The sequence below is a fragment of the Gopherus flavomarginatus genome, chromosome 6 (assembly GCF_025201925.1).
Source record: "Gopherus flavomarginatus isolate rGopFla2 chromosome 6, rGopFla2.mat.asm, whole genome shotgun sequence".
Lineage (NCBI taxonomy): Eukaryota > Metazoa > Chordata > Testudines > Testudinidae > Gopherus > Gopherus flavomarginatus.
Window position 1 is genome coordinate 106,926,026 of NC_066622.1, and position 23,355 is coordinate 106,949,380.

Sequence of the window (23,355 nt, forward strand, 5' to 3'; positions counted from 1 at the left end):
TCAGATCTGTTGTCATAATTGCTCATTGTGAACTTCTACCTGGTCATTTGTGAAAATAAGATCCTTGATGTTCTTAAATCCTATGTTCTCTTTAGGTTAATGCATTGGACAATCTTGGTCAGACTTCTCTGCATAGAGCTGCACATTCTGGCCATCTGCAAACATGCAGATTGTTGTTGAGCTCTGGATGTGATCCCTCAATTGTGTCACTGCAGGGTTTTACAGCTTTACAAATGGGGTCTGAAAATGTGCAACAATTACTACAAGGTACTATGTTTGTTTTAGGAAATAAGTCCATTTAAAAAATGGTGTCATATTTTGTTTCATTTGCTGTATCATCAGCCATTAAGGAATAGCACTGAGCTCAAGCAAAAACATATTAAATATGTTTGTGTCATCTGCTAACTGCTTCTCAGTATATTTAGTAGACCTGACACTTCCAATCAGTTTGGAGAAACACTGAAAAGAAATCTCTTAGGCTAAAAGTGAGGATCAGTATTAGCTATTTTTGTTTTACCTTTGTGACCAGAGGTAAGAGAGTATATACATAGCTTGGAGATTTTTTTCAGTGAAAAAAAGGCATGAATAATAAATGTATAAGCTAAACATATAAGCTTTTTAGGGATAATTGAAATTCAAAGACTGAATAGGGAAGTTTGACTGGTTCTGTAATATTCCAAAGCTGAGGACAACGCAAAGGGCAAATTAACACAATTTTGGAAACCTGTGAATTCGAGAGTATAACCACAAGTTAAATTTTGGGGATTATATGAAAAGACATACATCGACTAGAATGTCCCGACTTACTTAAGAGCAGCCCTTGAAGTATTATAGAGTAGTCTGATCTTAAATGTTCCTTTAGTTAAATAAATTCTAAAAATGAAAAAGTGCTGGGGAAGACTTGAGAAACAGCATCTTTCCCTCAGGAGACCAAATGCCAAGTCTCCATGACACACTTTCCTTTCTTTATAGCCCTATTTTCTTTTGTAGAAGGCATCCCATTAGGTAATTCAGATGCAGATCGACAGTTGCTGGAAGCTGCAAAGGCAGGAGATGTGGATACTGTAAAAGTAAGACTGTGCAGTTTTAATATTTACTAGCATGCATATTTTGTCAAACTATATTTACATTGCTTAAAAAGAGGGAGAGCCTTTCTCAGTCTGAGTGCTGTAGACTCATGATCCTGGTCCTGATTCCCCTCATACTGTGCAAAAATCCGCTGGTCAGATTTAAAGAGTAATATTGACCATTTTTCTGGAGTCCTATTCAGTTCTTCACTGAAAAGAAATAGTTCTGACAATAGTTACAGATTTAAAGAGAGGGAAACAGGTGATTCTCTTCGCTCTGTCAGACATATAGGATCTCTGAAAAGTAAAGCCTTTATGTAAAAACTCATTGACAAATTAAATGCCATGTACAGATTATAATGAGTATTATTAAATCTTCTGGTTTTGGTAAATAGAAGTAATTTTTCAAATGAGATATGCAGAACAGTATTTTGACCAGTGTCTACATGTTTGTTTTTTGTTATATGTATAGTAATGTATATTTTGTCTGTTTCGCAGAAGTTATGTACAATTCAGAGTGTGAACTGCAGAGATATTGAAGGGCGTCAGTCCACACCACTTCACTTTGCAGCAGGATATAACAGGGTGTCTGTGGTTGAGTATCTTCTTCAGCATGGTGCTGATGTTCATGCAAAAGATAAAGGGTGAGTACTCTTCCCAGTACTTATTACACAAGTACTTGAAAAATGTTATCTGTGTTTTGTGGTAGTTATGAGTCCTTGAATTTTGCTGACTGATTTGTGTTCCGTCTTACTTCAGATACTTTATATTTCTTTGGAAAATCCTTCCTGTATAATGCTATAAGAAATTCTCACTCACTCTAGTGTGGACTTTAAAATATACCCACCATATAGTCTACAGGGCCAGAATCATGTACTTTAGGCCAGTCAAAACACACAAGTGAGAAATAGTGATGTGTGTATAAATAGTACAGAATATGCATTTTAAACATCAGCATAAGTATCACACTATAGTAAAGCTTTAGTAAAGAACAGAATTATCAGACATGTAGATGAACGCGATTTGTTTGGGAAGACTCAGCATGGTTTTTGTAAAGGGAAATCATGCCTTACCAATCTACTAGAGTTCTTTGAGGGAGGTCAACAGGCATGTGGACAGGGGTGAGCCAGTGACTTAGATTTTCAGAAAGCCTTTGGCACGGCCCTCACCTAAGCCTCTTAAGCAAAATAAACTGTTACGGAATAAAAGAGAAGGTCCTCTCCTGGGTCAGTAACTGTTTAAAAGATAGGAAACAAAGGGTAGGACTAAATGGTCAGTTTTCAGAATGGAGAGAGGTAAATAGTGGTGTCCCCCAGGGATCAGTACTGGGACCAGTACCGTTCAAGATATTCATAAATGATCTGGGAAAAGGGGTAAACAGGGAGGTGACAAAATTTGCAGATGACACAAAACTGCTCAAGATAGTTAAGTCTCAGGCAGACTGCAAAGACTTACAAAGTGATCTCACAATATTGGGTGACTGGGCAATAAAATGGCAGATGAAATTCAGTGTTGATGCAAAGTAATGCATGTTGGAAAACATCATCCCAACTATACATATAAAATGATGGGGTTTAAATTAGCTGTTACCGCTCAAGAAACATCTTGGAGTCATTGTGGATAGTTGTCTGAAAACATCCACTCTGTGTGCGATGGCAGTCAGAAAAGCTATCCCTTTCCTAATGATTCCCAGCATTGTTAGATAATAAGACAGAAAATATCATATTGCCTCTATATAAATCCATGGTACACCCACATCTTGAATACTGCATGCTGATCTGGTGTCCCATCTAAAAAAAAAACTGGAATCGGAAATGTGCAGAAAAGGGCAACAAAAATTACTAGGGCTATGGAACAGCTTCCATATGAGACAGAATAATAATATGGGGACTTTTCAGCTTGGAAAAGAGACGACGGGGGGATGATATGATAAAGGTCTATAAAATCATGACTGGTGTGGAGAAAGTAAATAAGGAAGTGTTATTTACTCTTCTCGTAACACATGAACTAGGGGTCAGCAAATGAAATTAATAGGCAGCAGGTTTAAAACAAACAAAAGGAAGTATTTCTTTACACAACACACAAATCAACCTGTGGAGCTCTTTGCCAGAGGATATTGTGAAGGCCAAGACTATAGCAAGATTCAGAAAAGAACTAGAAAGTTCATGGAGGATAGGTACATCAATGGCTATTAGCCAGGATGGGCAGGGATGCAAAACCACGCTCTGAAGTGTCCCTATGCTCTGTTTGACAGAAGCTGGGAATGGGCAACAGAGGATGGATCACTTGATGATTATCTGTTCCAAGGGTAGGCAACCTATGGCACACGAGCTGATTTTCAGTGGCACTCACTGCCTGGATCCTGGCCACTGGGCCTCTGCATTTTAATTTAATTTTAAATGAAGCTTCTTAAACATTTTAAAAGCCTTATTTACTTTACATACAACAATAGTTTAGTTATATATTATAGACTTCTAGAAATAGACCTTCTAAAAATGTTAAAATGTATTACTGGCACGCGAAACCTTAAATTAGAGTGAATAAATTAAGACTCAGCACACCACTTCTGAAAGGTTGCTGATCCCTGATCTGTTCTGTTTGTTCCCTCTGAAGCACCTTGCATTGGCCACTGTCGGAAGACAGGATACTGAGTTGGATGGACTGTTGGTCTGACGTAGTATGGCCGCCTTTATGTTCATCTGTTCACAGTTATGCTCATTGATAAAATTAAGGCCACTTTAGTTGACAAAGAAGTAACGAGCATTTTTTAGCATTGGATTATTAAAGATTTAAAGCCATTGAAAGGCAAACATGCATTCACAAGGGATACCTGCACACAATGGCAAAATTAAATATTAGTCTTACAGCATCTCTAAATACATAGGTAACTACCTATTTTTCATATTTTAATGGCTTGATTTCTCTTCAAAGGTTTAAAAAAATTGATTGTTTTTAGAATGTAGAATATTCATGGTGTAATAAAGTTAGATCTGTTTTTGACAGAATGATGTAACCCTAAAATGTAGCATGTATTCAGAGAAGCTTGCTTAATCTTGTTTTCAGAGGTCTCGTCCCTTTGCACAATGCTTGTTCCTATGGTCACTATGAAGTAGCAGAACTGCTTGTTAAACATGGTGCAGTTGTAAATGTAGCTGATTTGTGGAAGTTCACTCCCTTACATGAAGCTGCTGCAAAAGGAAAATATGAGATCTGCAGACTTCTATTACAGGTACTCTACAGATTGATAGACAGGAGGTTAATTGTTGGAAATAAGTATGTCATGTTTAATCCAAAGTACGGGGCAGGGCTTCTGTAAGAAATTGGATTTTATTTAGGTCAGGTTTCCAGTCAATAGTTGTTAAACAGCTGAATTTTTAAATTAAGAAATAAATTTTAAGGGTACACTATCCTTCCTCTCGCAATGTGTGGACTCTTATTCTTTTGGATACATGATAGCTTTTCTCTACACAAGTGGAATGTAAATGGAAATAAATTACCAATGGAGTATATAAGCTATCTAAGAGTTAAAAATACTTATTCTGATTATTTCCATTTTTGACAATTGCTAACGTGAGATGAGTTCTTAATTTCTTCTGGGCTTTTTATATGCTGCAGCATGGTGCTGACTCCACAAAGAAGAACAGAGATGGAAATACTGCCTTGGATCTTGTTAAAGATGGTGATACTGATATTCAAGACCTACTTAGAGGAGATGCAGCTTTGTTAGATGCTGCCAAGAAGGGTTGTTTGGCCCGAGTAAAGAAGCTTTGTTCACCGGACAATGTAAATTGTCGTGACACACAAGGAAGACATTCAACACCACTACATTTAGCAGGTTAGCACTATTAAATACTAAACGATTAGCCCTAGTCCATACTTAAGTCAACATATGGCAGCCTAGGTCACCCTAATTATATCAGTGTACACACTGCAACCTTGCTGCCACCGATGTAAGTGCCCCACTACACCGACATAACTCCACCTCCATGAGAGGTGATGAGCTTATGTCAGTGTAGTTAGAGTGATGCAGTGTCCATGTAGACACTGTGGGTGACTTACATTGACTGTTGGCAATTCCATGGCTCCATGCTGGAGCCACGAAATTAACAGGAAAGCTGCTCACAGCTCGGGCTGTCACCCTGGGGCAGGTGAGGGGGCTCCAGCTAGAGCCCAGCTGACCTCAGGGTCCTGGCTTCCTGCTGGGAGCCTGGCTGCACTGAGCACAGCAGCTGCCCGAGCTCTGGGTGCAGAGCTCCCCAGCTAGGAGCCCGAGGTAACTGCCTTGCTCCAAGCGGGGATTGGGGGCAGCCAGGCTCACAGCAGGGAGCTGAGAGCCTTGGGGTGGGGAGAAGCTGGGCTCCTAGACTTTCAGCCCCCTCACACTGTCCCTCTTTGGTCGGTGGAAGCGCTACTGGTGAGGTGTAGTGTAGACATGAGCTACCACAATTAATGTGGTGGCCATAAATTGACCCAACATAGGTTGACTTAAGTTTTTAGTGTAGGCATGCCCTTAGGTGACTTGGGCTTTGTCTGCACTGCCATGTTTTGTTGCCAAAAACTGCCTTTTGGTAACAAAACAGCAAGAGCATACACACTACAATGGGATTTTTGTCGTGAAAAACGCCCAGTTTTGGCGACAAAAAACTTCCACCCACCTGAGAGACTTTTGTCTTTTCCCCTCCGTTTATTGTTGACAAAGAGCCATTGTAGACATTGCTGTTTGTTTTGTTGACAGAACTGGCTTTCGCCAGTATCCCACAATGCCTGCCCTGATTGCTCTGGTCAGTGTTTTGATCTTGCAGGCATGCGCCCCTCCCCTTTCAAAGCTTCAGGAAATATCTGCGTACTGCTCCATTTGGTGAACAAACAGAGCAAGTAACTGGAATGCTTCTGTTCTGCTGCTGCAGAGGGAGAAGGACAGACTGCTGTGCTGCTTTTTCATTCCTCAACATGGAGAGCTCACATAGCTACTCATGATGCTGCTCTTGGCAGCTGAGGGGGCTGTGGGAGAATTCGGAGACAATCCCAAGATATGCAGCGATCAGCTCTTCCTTCCCACAACACTGCACTGTGGGATGTATACCCACAGTGCATTGCTCACCCTGTCGATGATGGTGTCCCCAATGTGGATATGATCTGTCGACAGAAGGAGCAAGTGTGAACACCCTTTGGCGATTTTTTGTTTTGTTGACTTTTGGGTGTCGACACAAGTTTTGTCAACTAAACTTGGTAGTGTAGACAAGCCCTTGGTTAGATTCATTAGAAAGGAAATGTACTTCTGTGACAGGATAATCCTGAAAGCCTAGCAGACTCTGAGAGGTGTGAAGTGGCCTATTCCTCTCAGTGTGATGATCTCAGCTGAAAGAACATCTTATGGAGATGAATAAAGTATAACAATAACTCTGAGATGTATGAGCTGCTCCATTAATGTCCTTGAATGTTCCCATTTCTCCCTTCCCTGACCCCCAGTGTTGGAGAGCCTTTGATATACAGTGTGTTGTTGATGCATGCTTGTGGTATGCCTGTTCTTAGCTTCTCACCCAGATGCTTGCAGGGAGAAGTCTTTGACACCTCCCGCTCCCCCATACTCCCCATCCTGATGAGGTCCGCCAGATCCCAGCTTACATGAGGCAGGTAGAGAGAAATTCTGACACCCAAGAGGGGCTGGTGCCCCGAGATCACATGAAGGGTGGTAGGCAAAGGGACTCGGACACTACCAGAAAGATAAGCCCACCTCCTTATCCCAGCTCACATGAGGGGAGGCCAGACCCCCACGTATGGGCAGTGGTCTCCCCATTTCTGGCACACATGTGCAGGTAAGGAGAGAGACACAGACCTCCAAGGAGAAATAGCCCTTCCAGATTATGGTGCACACATTGGGAAGCAAGAATGTGGGGCTGGCAGGTGCCCTTGCTCCTCTTCCTGTCTCCTTACCATTCATCTCCATGTCCCCTTTCCCAGTGTCCCTACCCTCCCATCTCTTGTAACTCCCAACCCTTCACCTGAGTCCCCCAGCCCGTCTCTCCTCCCTGCCACTCATCCCTATTTATCTCCTTACTCAAAATTCCTCCTCTCCTCATGGTAGCAACATGCCTTGAAACCTTTTCCACATTTCTACCCTGGGGTGTGACTGGAACTAACACTGGCTGGGTAGGTGTTTTGTATTATTTTCAGTGGAATTGAGCCTATAGGTTGCCATCAGTTAAGATAGTCACCATTTCTGTACAGCCTATTCATGAAGAAATTTAGGCTGCTCTTTGCAAAGAGAGTGAAATCTAGCTGTCCTCAGTGAAGATGGTGGCTCTCTATTCTGCCAAAGAAGCAAAGGAGAGCACTGTGAGGAGCAGGTGAATATGGGAGGGAAGGCGGAGAAGACAAGAAGAGCAAGTTGGGAGAAGTATAAGGAAATAGACGCAGGAAGGAGAATATGAGGAACAGTAAACTGGGGAGATAGGGAGAGCAAATATTAAGGAAGCAAATGGAAGACATGAGACGTAGGTAGCATGGGGGAAGAACGTGAGTGGGACAGGGAAGACCAGGAGGGAGAAGCAGGATAATGATGGGGAGAAGGACCGAGTGGCAGCTGGATAAGTGGAGTCTTCTCTAAGCAGGCAAAGGAGAGGTTGGCACTTTTGTCCCTTTAAAATTGACCTTTGAATCCGAAATGATCATACCCAATTTAGGGGTGGGTGACTTACATCTAAAGGCACAAAAATCAGTAGGTAAACAAAAATGTAATTTGTTTCAAAATTGTATTATATTTAAGCCAGTCTCATTATTTTTGAATGCTTGTATTTGACAGTATAGTTTCTGTTACCCTCCCTCAAACCCCTACACAGCAATCTCCATTTGTCCTCTTCTTAATGTCACAACCCCTAGACTCTACAGGATGAGGCAGAACTGGCAGGCAAACTCCTAGCGAGCTGAGCTCCAAGCTTTCTTACTATGCTAGCCTCTGCGTCCTATAAAGGTCTCGTGGCTTACCTCAGGAGGATCTCCTGTGACAAGTTCATTGGCCCAAGACTGGTACAGGCTGCCATTCCAAGGGACAAGGGGGTGAAGAGAAAAGCACGGCTTGTGTGGATTTGCATGGAGATGTTACAGCTAATACTTAAACATTCCCTTTTTTAAAAAAAACTGGGAAGTAAATGTACAAGTTTTATTAGATAATTGTTTACTATATGCAACACAAAAGCACAGTGTAAAAAAGTATGCTGCTTAACCGTCTGTTGGCAAAGGAATAGAAGGTATATTCTGTTAGGTGGCTTAACTTTTCTTTATCTTGCTTTTTTGGGTTAGTGTCAGGTGTGTTATCTGTAGTAACCCGAACTGTTAACCTGATCTTGTCAAATCTAGAGAGTTTTTAGTGAGAGACACCAAATCGGGATTCTCATCTGTAATGAGGAATGTCCTTATTGACAAGTACCCTTCCTGCTTGCCTTGCCTCCCCAATTTCTCCTTAAAACCAGGCACCAGCAAGAGGAGACGACATGTAGTTGATACCCTGTCAGTACAGTGACTTTGCTAATGTGGGGCCAGCAGAACAGATTGCAAGGGGTTGACAGCTCGGTGGGATTCAGTAGAAGAGGTGAAGGAAGGTGGAAAACTTGCTGGAGAACAGAAACAGAGATGGGTGGCATAAAAGTGGGCCGTTTTTATCAGAGGAACGGAAGCAGAATTTTCTTGTCCATCAGAATGATAATGCTTAACTGAAGTTTTCTATTTAATTGCTCACTCCATTAGAAATATAACTCTTGGTAAATGGAGAATTTAGATTTTCCAAAATTACTGCTGATTTGAAATCCATTAATTTTTATTTTGGAAAATTTAAATACTCAACGCCAAATGTCTAGGTGCAGATAACACCTTTATTTTCAAGTAAAGATGTTGAATTGGAGTATGTGCTTGCTTAAACATTTGAAATATTAAAAAAAAACATATAGCACTGGAGTTCTCTTTGCAAATTGATTGTGACATTTATTGTGGAATTGAATACACGGGATTAATTTGTTCCATAGCTGTAGTAAATGGTTTCATACAGCATAGCACAGTTTGGCTATTTATTTGCAGACTTTTTTTCTCTCCGATGTGATTTTAAAATAATTTTTTTAATTTAATCATAAGTAGTATTCTGGTGACAGTTTTTCTCTTCCTTCCTTAACTGCCTGTTAGCTGGTTACAACAATTTGGAGGTTGCAGAGTACCTGTTACAGCATGGAGCTGATGTGAATGCACAGGATAAAGGAGGGTTGATTCCTCTACATAATGCTGCATCTTATGGGGTAAGAATCTCTAACTTACTATCTTTTGGAACAAATTGAAACTTCTGTAAAAAGTTGTGCTTTGATGCTTTTATTGGCATTAATTGTGTAGCCTGACAATCTCTAAAAAGCTTTTGTCATTGTGTTATAATATCACCATATTTGGAATTACTTAAATTATAACTGCAGATCAAATTCAGCTGACTATTGCAGAAGTGAAGATTTTAAATTTGTAAAATCACTGTTGGGAATTATGTTGAGAAATGTCATTCAAAAACTATCGTAAAAACAAGCAGCCTAAAAGATGTCCTGTAAAACTGGTTTTCACGTGCGCATACTAGGAGAATTTCACTAGTAAAGATTTCACTTACGGTTCTGTGGGTGATCTTGTGAGATTTCAGACATCTGTGAACCCAGAGCAGGAAATAAGCTCTCCTTAAATTCAAAGGAGTTTGTATTTGGGATTCTGGTTCGGTCTATTTCTGTTTTACAGAAGAAAATGACTTAATTATACACAGGTGCATTATAGTTCAGAATAGTCTCTTCTGTTTTGTTAGTGTTTATTTTTGATCTATTCTAGGAAAATCCAGAATGGTTGATATACCGGGGTTGGTTGATATACCGAAACTCTCAGAATTATTAAACTACCATCTTGGAATGTAACAGGATATTTTATTTTCCAGCACGTAGATGTAGCAGCTTTACTTATAAAGTATAATGCGTGTGTGAATGCTACGGACAAATGGGCTTTCACACCTTTGCATGAAGCAGCCCAGAAAGGAAGGACACAGCTTTGTGCCTTGTTATTGGCACATGGAGCTGATCCTACTCTGAAAAACCAGGAAGGACAAACACCATTAGACCTGGTCACCGTAAGTGATGGGATCTTTTGAGAAATTTGTGCTTAGCTGCAGCTAGTGGTTGCTCGCCTGGTTTATATAAGATGCTCTTAGACACTTGTTTATTCAAAGAACAAATTTGGAGTTAGTGCACAATTTATAAACTCTGGTTTCTTGGGTGTTTATGCATGTTTGGTTATGCAAGCCAGTACACCCGGATACGTCTTTTCTCTGTTCTCTTGCACAAGATTGCTGCAAAGTATTTCTGACTGCCTGATGGAGAAAGAAAACAAACATTGATTTCTTCCAGAATTGACATTTATCTATTTTTAATTTTACTTTGGGTACTTGATCTACCTGTTTTACTGGCTAATATATTTGACCTCAAAAAACTTCATTAGAGGTGAAATTTAGTCTAACTTTATTAAACCTTCTAATTTTATACAACTTAATCAGGCTGTTTTAAGGTTTTGTTTTAGAGTATTATAATACAATCAAAAGCTTCACATTTTCAGAGTAATGCTGAATGGATCCTCTTGCTTCAAATTGGGATTTCTTGTTTCTAAAGTAAATTAGTAATGAGTTTTGTTTGACCTTGTGTTTATCTGGAAAAATGTTACAAATATCAAAACATTCATGTATTGCACTTTTAATTTAGAACATGTTTTTTTAAAAAACATTGTTTAAGTTATGTTTTGTTTAAATCTTGTTTAAATGAAAGATTACTTTTTAATTGGTTGAAATGTTTGCATTATACTTACATATTTGTTCGCTATGGCTTTGGGCTTAATTTTCTCAAGTATTTAATTACCTTTATTCCAGAAAATAACTTTGCATGGAAGGCTTCCTCCATTTTAATAAACTGTCTTTTGCTGTTTAGGCAGATGATGTTAATGCGCTGTTGACAGCTGCTATGCCTCCTTCTGCCTTGCCATCTTGTTATAAACCTCAGGTTATAAATGTATCTCAAACCACGGGACCTACGGCTGATTCCCTGTCTTCCGTTCCATCCAGCCCATCCAATCTGTCTGCTGCCAGTAGCCTTGACAACTTATCTGGTAGCTTTTCTGAACTCCCTTCAGTTGTTGGTACAAATGGTGCAGAGGGAGTAACTGTTTTAGAGAAAAAGGAAGGTGAGGCATATTTTTGTTCTCATTGTAGATGTGAAGTAATGACTCTTGAGCAGTTTATATAAATAAAGTTAAATAAAGCATGATTTTGTTGAAAAATAATTTTCTTTTTCAGTATTTTTAGCTAATTTAGTGAGAGTTTTTTGTGGGTACTCTTCAGCTCTTACTAGAATTTTCAATTTATGCATTAACCACCTTCGCCTTCTGTTATCTCTGTTTCCAACTGTGGCTTGATAAGGAGCAGATAGCCAGAAGAACAAAAATTTTAACTCTTGGGCAGGGGTCTTCAGGCATTTTTTCCAGATAGACTCTTACTGATAAATCAAGTTTTAAATAGAAATCAAATAAATACTTATTGGAATGGTCTTATACGCAATGAAATGGTATCACAGGTTCTAAAAGATTTGCAAGACTGATAATTTATGAACAAGGTTGCTTTAATAACTTCTGTTCATTGCTTAAATATGCAGTACTAGTAGCTCAACACTTACTTGTTTTGGAGGCCAGGACCATGTATTTCTCTTTTTATTAAGAACCTAGTGTGTTGTAGGTGCCACCAGAAACAGTAATATATAATTGTGTCTTATTCATAAGTTAAATATTTTTCTTAATGTTACCAACTCTTTAAAATTCTTTAAAAGCAGCAGAGAGTCCTGTGGCACCTTATAGACTAACAGATGTATTAGAGCATGAGCTTTCGTGGGTGAATACCCACTTGGTCACATGCATCCGAGGAAGTGGGTATTCACCCACGAAAGCTCATGCTCCAATACATCTGTTAGTCTATAAGGTGCCACAGGACTCTTTGCTGCTTTTACAGATCCAGACTAACACAGCTACCCCTCTGATACTTAAAAATTATTGTATTTCCCCTTATTGCAGAAGTGTAGGTATGGATTATACTGTGTTTAAGATATTATCTCTAATATATTCTTCTTTATATTCAGTTCCAGGTGTAGATTTTAGCATAAATCAGTTTGTAAGGAATCTTGGACTTGAACATCTGATTGACGTATTTGAGAGAGAGCAAGTGAGTAGCTGTATACAAATATTGGGTTAGAAAACTCTCCCAGTGGGTTCCTTTTTGAAGTAGGAGGAAAGACTTGCAATTTGAGACCAACAGATTATGTTCCTGTTTCTGTTATCTTAGCACAGGTGATGAAATCAATAGGAAGTGAATATCATGAAATTATGTGTAGACTATTCTGTTAGCTTGGTAATATGTCCTGAAAGTGAAATTCCCCAGTCAGGGAAATGACTCTTGCAGTACCCCTGGCCTATTTTTTAGGTAGGGTCATGCAAAATGATGAACAAAAAAATGGGGAAGATGACAGCAATTCTGCTATGACTTGTAGCATGTTTTATGTTCAGAAGCAAAATTTCATGCTAAGGAAGACAGTAGACACAAAGCCAAGGATGAACTGTTACGTTAAAACATTCAGAATGTGACTCTTGTTACCATTAATCTAATTTTAATTTAATATACTTGTTTTATGGCTTCCTTTATAACTACGGCTTGTTTGAAAACTTCCCTAATTTTTCTTGTGCTGCATAATATACAGGTCTCCAGGGGCTGCATATCTGTACACCACTCTGTTTTATAACTTAACTAAATTGTCATACATTTTATTTCTGAGCTGGTTATTGATCCTTTCTAATGAAATATTTGTCATGAAATTTTTATTAAAATGTATACACCAATCTGAACAAATTATATTGTGCTTTGCTCTAGATAACACTGGATGTATTGGTTGAAATGGGCCACAAAGAGTTAAAGGAAATTGGGATTAATGCTTATGGACATAGGCATAAAATCATTAAAGGAGTTGAAAGACTGATCTCTGGACAGCAAGGTATATTTTTATCAAATTACTGAAGTAGCACTACTTTAATATAGAGTTAATTTTTATAAACTTTACCAGTTTTGTTCCAAATCGTCTCTTATTAGAGCTGATAATGCAGTTCTTTATACAACAAAATGTAAAATTGTGCTTACTGGCAATATACACTATGTTTCAACTTGAAGCTTGTGTGAGAAGCATTCACTAGTGGTATAAATTATCATGAACACCAGCATTCTGTTGCCTTTAATATTTGACTGCTTTATCATGGTCATTGTCCCCGTTTACTTTCATTAGTTGGATTGTAGATTTAGAGAACTTTGACTGTAAGTGTTTTGGGACAGGGACTATTTCTTTGTTCTGTTTGTACCTACACAGTGGGGTTCTGGTCAGTGACTGGGGTTCTTACGTTGCTATCACAATACAGATTGAAAAGTGAATTATTATTTACTGAGTGACACGGGCTGTGTCCTTTCTCCCAAAAGGATAATTGATGTTTTTAAATATTTTTCTTTTAAAAAAAATAGTTGGTATCTTTCCAAGGGAGCTGAAATTAGCATAGCTGCTTTGTTTAACAACTTCAACTTGCACTGAGTTTTATGATAAAAACCTCTTTATTTTGCAGCATTGTTGATGACAGCACAATCATAGGAATAACATGTTTTGTTGGACTACAGCTGAAGAAAAACATAAAGAGCACACTGTATTGATTCTGTTATATTGAAACGTTGGCTACTATTGTCTCACTACATTTCATAGAAATGGAATATTAGTTAGAATTGGTTTGATTTTTTTTTTCTAGACACCATCTGTGGATTCTCACTCCCAAATCTGAACTCTAGTATAAAACAGGCAGAACTCCCCACACTCTAAAGGTTTTTTGGCCCTTAAGAGCAGGAGTAGTAATCAGGGCCACAAAACAACCACTTCATCATGTTCTGGTATCTCCCTGGAGCTTCAGTAGCTGTCCCTTGAACAGTCAGTTGCGTCTTAATTGCCATTAGTGAAGGTGTTCTGGGTGGGAGTATCTCTTCAGCTGCCAGTCTGTTCCTGTTTCCAGTGTAGTTTTACAGTGCTGCAAGTATCATTTTATACAGTGTCCTTGCTTTCCATTTGGGTCTCATCTGTTATCTTTGAATTTGCAGTCAAACACTCTAACCAAAGAACATTGAGTGGTCCCTAGAGCCCTGGTCTTGCAGTTTGCGCAGGTTCTTTAGAGATTTTCAGCTCTTTTGCCTTGAAAAGCCTTAGCATTGTCATTTCTAGATGTTCAACTCCGTACCTGAATATTTCAAAGCTTTGCCTCGTCTCATTTGATTTAACACTCAAGCTGTGGAGCTTTCCTCTGGTCTCTGTGCTTTGCCTCAGTGTTCTGGTGCTTTAGCGCATTTGCACCCTTCCCTGGATACAGTGGACCCATTGTTTCAGGGTTAACTAGAACTTTCTTTTGGAGCTTCATTTTGATGCTTTTCTTAAGTCAGAGTGTCTTACCTCCAGACACTTCTATATAATTTGCTAGGTTCCAGCCACACATCAATGAGCATAGGCTCCCAGCAGAGAGTTCCAGAGGGAAACCCCTAGTCAAGTGTTTGCTGACTATTCAAACATCATAGGCTCCTGACAGAAAGCATTGCTGGGATGCCCAGAGTTCTTAAATCCTATAAATGATTGCCAGTTAGTTGCCAACTCATTCAGAATTCTTGGCATTATCAGAATTGGTGTTGGCCACCATATCAAGCTGCAGTTGTTTGTTGGTGTATTTGGAGCTTTCAACAGAGAGGGTCCTGAGGATAGCCAGCATCAGACTTTGGCTTCCTAGGTTTGGAAACTGCCTTAAAGTTCTCTTTCTGCTCTGCAGCATAATCTGAGCCAGAAACACTTGCAGACGAAGGTAGTAAATACTGTAAGAAACCCAAAGTAGATCTCAGCACAGTCAAGGAATTCTTATGCAGAGGTCAGAGCTTATGCTTCAACAGTCAGCTCTCTTCTGTGCGTGAAGCCCTGATCTCATCACCATCAGGTTTTGCTGCCTTCTGCACAGAGTCTGGTTGCAACCATTGTTTCAGTCTTTAGATTTCATACTGAACTACGTTGTCTCATCCTGACCCCATAGATAACTGGATTCTGTGGCAGCCCCACCAGAAATACATCAACCTTATGGCTCAGGATGTGACTCAGAGAAGAGTGACATTTGCCTGATGTATTTGAGCAGGTGCTCTAATGCTCAATGTGAGAAATCTTATTGGTAGATGGGAAAAGAAGTCTTGCAGAAGACACGCATTCTCTCTCTCTCTCTCCCCCCCCCCCCCCGCTCCCACCCCCCTGAGTTTGGATAGGCTCTGTTTAGGTCACAGATACCTGTGCTTTAAGTTTTTCTGCTTCTGAAGCATGATTTTTCTGTAAAATGTTAGGTGACAGGCCTATTACTTTAGGGATCCTTTACTTGGGACTCAGGAAGGAACTGACTGACTGAAATGTTTCAGGGATGGCAGAGTCTCAGGTGGTTCACAATCAATCACTTGTGGGGATGAGGGAAGTTGGCTTATGGCCCTGGCCAGCACTACTACCATTAGATTCTGCCTGTGTTTACCTAGGAAGCTGAGGCCAAGAAATGAGTATCCTGCATGATATCTTCAGAGAAGCATAATTACAAAAGCAAATCAAAATATGTTGTAAAAAACTAAAACTTTAAACTACTTAAGTGAGACTTAAACTGAAAGTTAATATAACTTCAAAATCACAAATGTTCCCCTTTTCTTTACCTTTGTCTCTATATGACATCTTCCACCTTTTCATTCCTGGGAAATGGCACTGTGCCGGTGTTTATAATTTTTGTTCTCTGCGTCTGAAATATGTGCGTTCATTGTATTTATAGGTCTTAACCCATACCTCACTTTGAATACTTCTGGTAGTGGAACAGTTCTTATAGATCTCTCTCCTGATGATAAGGAATTTCAGTCAGTGGAAGAGGAGGTATGTTTTGCTGCCTAGCATCTCAAATTCTTTTTAGCATTGTCACTTATGGGTAGATGCATGAGTTCCGGTAGACTATTAATATAAGACTTAAATACTACTAAACGTAATGGATTAAAGCTTGCATCAAGACACTTATTCCATTTTTCCTTTGTCAGTGCTGTCCCACTGTTATAATCCATGCTTGACATATCCACAGCTTAGCATACAATAGAACCTCAGAGTAATGGACACCTCGGGAATGGAGATTGTCCATAACTCTGAAATGTTCATAACTCTGAACAAAATGCAGCTCCGACTCCAGCAGTTCACACTCCAGCCCAGATTCCACGTTCCCCCTGTGTGTTGGGGTGAAGTTAGGGCTAGGGGTGGGGACAGGCAGCCCAGATGTGTCTACCTTTAAGATGCAATACAGGCACACTACAGTATTTGCTTTTATTTTTAATTTTTTTTGTCTCTGCTGCTGCCTGATTGGTTACTTCCAGTTTCACATGGTGTTCAGTTGACCAGTCAGTCCGTAACTTTGGTGTTCATATCTCTGAGGTTCTACTGTATGTCTACACTTCAAGCTGGAGGTATAATTTCCAGCTTGAGGAGACATAACATCACTATCTTTAATTGAACTGGCATATTAAAAATGTAAGTGTAGCCTCTGCAGCAGGCTGTGTATCAATCCAAGGCACTAGGTACGTACTCAGGCAGCTAGCCCCTTCCATTGCTCTTACTGCTGTGGTTGCATGTCTGTTTTTAGTGCATTCACTCAATCAAAGCTACCATATTTGTGTCATCTTGAGCTAGAAATTACTACTCCAGCCCAAAGTGTAAGTGACAAGACTCTTTGTCTCTCTTAATGTCATTCCTTCTAGTAACATACTTGAGAGGTCTCCATCTGAAGTTAAATTATTTCTGCAGCATGGAAATCTTCACTACAGTCATTTCCCTACATATACCAGACCCCATTTCTAATCAGTTCTTTTCTACTTTCTGCCCAGTATTTGAATAATTGCAGAGCGTGTGATTCTAAGTAGATGTGATCAGTTGAAGAGTGTAAATTAAGAACTAGCACTGCATGTTCCACAAAGTATTCAGAATCTTTGAACTTTTGTAGAAAAATCACAAAACCTGTTGTGATGAGGATCCAGTGCTAATTTTTAGCTAATAGGTGTCTTCTGTTTTTAAGAATAGAATCAACTGCTTTGATTATTACAAAGAATATTAGAATATTTGTCCAAAATGTACAGCCTTCAAACTCTTATTCTTCAGATGCAGAGTACAGTCCGAGAGCACAGAGATGGTGGGCATGCTGGTGGAGTGTTCAACAAATACAATTTTCTGAAGGTACCATTCACAGTTTTGTAGTTCTTAAATGATAGCTATGCGCTCAACCCTTCGGTTCATTTTCATTGGTTGGTATGACTATTAAAATATGCAGATTTGTTTGCTAAATATAGACTTTTTACATTAATTTTGATGCTTCCTTTAGCTAACCAGGAGAATACACTATGTCTACACACTTATTTAAGCAATTATGTAGCTCAATGTACGTTTGTTCTGATTCTTAATTTTTATATTTTATTATGTTAGAAAATGATCATTTCTTGTTTACTAGAAGATAATTTTATATTTGAGACGTCTGTCAAGCTGCATTTGGATGGAAACTGGAAATCTATTAATGCATAAAAATGCTATTTTTTAGTTAAATAAAGCTACCTTTAAATGTGCTGGATACATAAAATAAAAAAGTAAGCTTATTAAAACATGTTTTGCTTCTAAAAATAAAGTTTATTAAACAAAGGAAGTACTCACTGTAGTTAGTGAATTGGCAGATTATTTCTAGTCACCATGCATCAGATTTTCAAGAGGATTTTGGCAGTTAATTCCAAGGTGCCTATTTGCATCTTTTTTAGAAGTGACTGAAAATTAGGTGCCTGACTCCTATTGAAATCATTGATGTGGAAATCAGTGGGTATTAGGCACCTAATCTGCGTAAGTGTTTTCGAAGACCCCACAACGTGCCTATCTGCATTTTTAGGTGTTTAAAATCTGATCCCTTGTCCTGCAGGATTTTAGAATTAGTAGATCTGCTTCTCTCCTGCCTGCAGCCTAGCATCTCTCATATATGGGATAGTCATTTCCTGTCTGCAGTTTCTAGGGGTAATTCAGCCCTTGTAATGACTGAAAAGAATATAGCTATGTAATGCAGAACGTGGGCATTATGATATATTTAGAAAACTTCAGTTGAACTCAATTTAAAGATGTGTTCCCCTGATTCTATATATAATTTAAAAAGCATCGTCCTTTAACTCATTAAGATTTGAGGAGGGCTCACTGATGCATCATATTACTTTTTTATTTATTTAAATAGTTGTAATTATTTATAGTAAGGTAGGGCCTTAATATAGATTGTAATTATTTAAAATTTAATTTTAAATCTATTTTTAAAAAGAGAAATGTATTTAATTTAAATTTTAAAAATCAGATTTGTTTTGAAAAAAGATCCATTTTTATCCACCAGGACTGGAGGGGCAGGATTTAGAATGAGACTGAGAACAGAGATGGAGTGGTGGTGCAGGGTCTTGAAGGTGGTGATAAGCAGCTTGAATTAATGTGGAAAGTGAGGAAGCCAGTAAATAAATCTAAAAAAAGGGGTTAGCAGTTCTTTGAATGGAGAGAGAGAATTATTTTATCAAAATTTGGATGGATTCAGGGTTGGAGTCTAAAAAAGTCTTAAGTTGTAACTAAGCTTGATAAATGTCAGTCTAAAAACTTTAGAGGGATCACTGAACAGTGGTTTAGAACAGAATGGCTTGGTTAACTTAGGGTTATGGTGGTGATGATTTTTATTCACTATATCATGCTAGAAGAAGAATTGAATTCCTTAGACTCTGAGGGAGATAATCTCATTTCTTCTCTAGAAATTTGACTAAATGTTCCCAGTTTTGGAGTGGATCTATTGTGATATACCCATTGTGCATCAAAATGTCTGTCAAATGATAAAGCAAAAAATCAGAAGGTCTTGTCTTCAAAATAGGATTTGAATTCTGATTTAATTATTTCAGATTCAAAAAGTGTATAACAAAAAACTCTGGGAAAGATACACTCACAGGAGGAAAGAAGTTTCTGAAGAAAATCATAACCATGCTAATGAAAGGATGCTGTTTCATGGTAAGAACTTCGAAATTTACATTTTCTTCCATTATCAGTACTGTTAATCTTGGTGGGAATATTTTTGTTGGTGCCAAAAATTTAGGTAAATATGCTATATAATTAACAACTGGAAATAAACTTAACTCTGATTTTACATTTTTTTCATAATTTTGATAAAGCCTGTTACCAATATTGCATGTTATCACAGAGATGACAACTATAGCTATATTTATTCTAATTCCCATTTTCAGTTGCCTTATAATTTTGAACCCTTTGCTTTTTTTTGCTTAAATTTTCCTGCTCTGTCTTTGCCCAAAGAGAAGTATGGATTTGGGGGAGGGGGGGGTTATTTAGTGTGATCAAAAATAGAAAAACAGGTCAGCAGATTCAGTTTGAAGGGGGTAGGAGTGAGGAAGCTTTCTTACAATTTGTTTTACCAACTCTGACCAAGATGGATTTTACATTTGGCATGTTAGCCCTTGTTCAAAAGTGTCTTCTTGAGCTTCAGTGAAATTAAGTTTTGATTCGACAGTTATAACCTATTGAAAATTGTCCCCTGCATATGCACAGTGACTCACTAAATGGCTAAGTTAGCTGCATAAGTAAAATCTGCACAGCTCCTTACTGCAGAGCTTAGAATTTGGTGGGATACGGTGGTCCGGTGGTGTCCGTTGTAAGCATCTTGGATTTTTTTTATTTGGAAAAAAAAATAATTCAGACTAATCAAAATTCAGAATGTGAATTAAGATTGCATATCCAACCTTAATTCTGCCCCTCGTGGATATGCATTATGATAGTTACATGATTGCAAATTTTCTCTAATACAATTTAACATTTTCTTCTGTAACCACAGATATACATGTTTGTATGGTACCTTAGATATTTTCATTCTTGTAAACTTACACTATTTTTATAATCATAATGGTCTTCCATATTTTTGACAGATTTTTTTTACATAATTAAATTCCTCAGAGAAAATAACTGTCTGTAGCCATGTAGTTTGCAATTTTTTCCCCAACTAGTAGCACAGTCTGCCTTAACTATAACTTGGGATCAGAAAGAAACTACAACACTACCTTGGTGACAGACTTATGATTTATATATGCCAACAAACCTTTGCTGTCACTCCTGTTATACTTCATCGGTAGTGTGTTGTGTAAGAATAGTTTGTGTATTTGTCATATAAAATCTTTTAATGAATTCTGGCATACACATATAAGATTCCAACCATGTATATCTAAACCATGTAGAAAAATGTGACATAGATGACAAATAATATGTGATCTTGTAATTAAAGATCATGGTCTTGCTTCCATAGAAAGGGGTCAGCTGCTGCTGATGCAATGATGTCATTTCCCAGCTGAGTGCTTAACAGTGTAACTTTAGTGTTTCTTTCATACAGGCTTTGGATGGGCATAATAATAACAGAGAAATTATCATACCAGATCAGACCAGTGGTTTGCTGTTCTGTCTCTGAAAATGGCCAGTATCAGCCCAGAGGAGGGTGCAGGCAACCCTTTAATGGTATAACCCATCTGTAGGGGAAGTTCTTCCTAACTTGGTCAGATAGTGGTTGGATTATGTGCTGAAGCATGAGCACTTATATCTCTTACAAATTCTGTATCTATCTAAAGTGATGATGGATGTTTACATACATGTTCCCGTTTTTTAATCCTGCTAACCTCTTAATCTCAGTGATATCTTGTGATGGTTCCACAAGTTAATAATGAGTTTGTGTATTTAAAAAAAAGGCTATTATTTTTCATTATCTATTTCTATTTCACGTCTCCTTGTTCTTTTATTACACAGAAGGTAAATAAGAGTTTTTGATGTACTTTCAGTATAACATTTTTATTTTACATAAGTCTCAATTCTGTCATGTCCTCTCTTGTTCATCTCCTCTCTGAACAAAACAGTCCCAATAATCCTATAACTACCTTTATATTTACATGTAATTTAAAAAACCTTTTTAGTAAAAAGGAGCATCTTTGTGAAACCGGATATGTCAGGTCTCTTTAAAGATAGGTGCTGCAATGCAGAGCACCTTCCAGGTTGAATGGGTAACTTAATATTAAATTTTATGATCAATACCCAGCTCAAATAACTAAACATTGCTTTGCAGAGGCAGAAGTGGTTAAAAAATATTTACATAAATCAGGTCATAGGGAACACTGCCGCAGTCCCTGACTTGAAGTGGTTTCCATCATATACAGGGTTTACAGTTTAGTTCAAATTGTTCCTGAACCTCTGAATTAGATGTATTCAAGTCAGCGGGTCCTGATGAAATTCATCCTAGGGTACTTAAGGAACTAGCTGAAGTAGTCTTGGAATGATTTAGCAATTATCTTTGAGAATTCATGGAGCACTCCAGAGGACTGGAGAAGGGCATACGTACTAGTACCTATCTTTAAAAAGGGGGACAAAGAGGACTTGGGGAATCGGACTTGTCAGTCTAACCTCAATACTTGGGAAGGTACTGGAACAAATTATTAAACAATCAGTTTGTAAGCACTAGAGGCTAATAGGGTGATAAGGAATAGTGAGCATGAATTTGTCAAGAAAAAAAGCATGCCAGACCAATCTAATTTCTTTTCTTGACAGAGTTACTGGCGTAGTGGATGGGGAGAAGCAGTAAACATGATATATCTTGATTTTTAGTAAGGTTTTTGACACAGTTCCCCATGACGATCCATAAGCAAACTAAGCAAATGTGGTCTAGATGAAATTACAAGTAGGTGGGTGCACAACTGGCTGAAAGACAGTACTCAGAGTAGTTATCGATGGTTCGTTGCCAAACTGGGAAGCCGTATCTAGTGGCGTCCCACAAGGGCCAGTGTTGTGTCCAGTACTGTTAAGTATTTTCAATCACTTGTTTGGGTAGAGGGTATGCTTGTGAAATTTTTGGATTATACCAAGTTAGGAGGGGTTGCAAGCACTTTGGAGGATAGGATTAGAATTCAAAACTACCTTGACAAATTAGAGATTTTGTCTGAAATCAACAAGGTGAAATTCAATAAAGACAAGTAGAAAATACTTCACTTAGCAAGGAAAAGTCAAGTGCACAACGACAAAATGGGAATGACTGGTGAGGTGGTAGTATTGCTGAAAAGCATCAGGAGGTTATAATGAATCACAAAATGAAATAAGAGTCAACGATATGATGTAGTCTCAAGAAGGGCTAATATCAGTCTGGAATGTATTAAAAGGTGTGTTATATGTAAGGCATGAAACATAATTATCCCACTCTACTTGGCACTAGTAAGGCCTCAAATGGAGTACTGGGTGCCACACTTCAGAAAAGTTGTGGCCAAATAAATCCAGAGTAGAGTAACAGAAATGATAAAAGGTTTAGAAAACCTGACCTGTGAGGAAAGGTTAAAAAACTTTGGTATGTTTAGTCTTGAGAACAGAAGTCGAGAAGGGACCTGAGATGTCTTCAGATAGGTTAAGGGCTGTTACAAAGAGTATGGTGATCAGTTCTCCATGTCCACTAAAGGTAGGACAAGAAGTATTGGGCTTAATCTGCAGCAGGGGAGATTAGGTTAGATATTAGGAAAAACTTTCTAACTATAAGGGCAGATAAGTTCTGAAATAAGCTTCCAAGAGAGGTTGAGGAATCCCTATTATTGGTGTTTTTTAAGAACAAGTTGGACGAACACCTATCAGGGATGGTCAAGGTTAATTTGGTCCTGCCTCAGCACAAGACGCTAGACTGGATGACTTCTCAAGGTCCTTACCAGCCCCGTTTCTATACACCTCTACCCTGATATAACACTGTCCTTGGGAGCCAAAAAATCTTACTATGTTATAGGTGAAACCGCATTATATTGAACTTGCTTTGATCCGCCGGAGAGTGCAGCACGGCCCCCGCCCCTTCCAATCACTGCTCTACTGCATTATATCCAAATTCATGTTATATCAGGGTAGAGATGTACTTTTAAGAATCCTTCTCCTTACCCTCAGTTGTTGAATGCAAGCAGAGCTGCTATGCAGCTACTACAGCCTTAGGGTTGAAGCTCTAGTGCATCCTCAGTGTTGGAAAGAAACAGAATTTGTGAGCTTCTCTACGTTGCCATGCAGGCTGGACTACAGGGGTG

At 38.6% G+C, this 23,355-nt stretch overlaps 1 protein-coding gene across 5 annotated transcripts in view; it reads left to right on the forward strand.

Annotated features, from left to right (window-relative positions):
* The window catches only part of TNKS2 (tankyrase 2), a 56,927-nt gene that overhangs the window by 29,585 nt on the left and 3,987 nt on the right, over positions 1-23,355 (forward strand). Inside the window, exons 12-24 of one of the 5 annotated variants that reach the window (XM_050959297.1) lie at positions 96-267; positions 973-1,070; positions 1,569-1,711; positions 4,131-4,296; positions 4,683-4,902; positions 9,240-9,349; positions 10,012-10,200; positions 11,048-11,300; positions 12,245-12,327; positions 13,030-13,150; positions 16,014-16,111; positions 17,375-17,449; positions 19,171-19,276. In XM_050959297.1, the coding sequence (XP_050815254.1) occupies positions 96-267; positions 973-1,070; positions 1,569-1,711; positions 4,131-4,296; positions 4,683-4,902; positions 9,240-9,349; positions 10,012-10,200; positions 11,048-11,300; positions 12,245-12,327; positions 13,030-13,150; positions 16,014-16,111; positions 17,375-17,449; positions 19,171-19,276 (1,834 nt within the window). Of the gene's footprint in view, positions 1-95; positions 268-972; positions 1,071-1,565; positions 1,712-4,130; positions 4,297-4,682; positions 4,903-9,239; positions 9,350-10,011; positions 10,201-11,047; positions 11,301-12,244; positions 12,328-13,029; positions 13,151-16,013; positions 16,112-17,374; positions 17,450-19,170; positions 19,277-23,355 lie in introns of all 5 variants that reach the window. The other 4 variants (XM_050959296.1, XM_050959298.1, XM_050959300.1 and 1 more) reach the window with 4 other exon arrangements.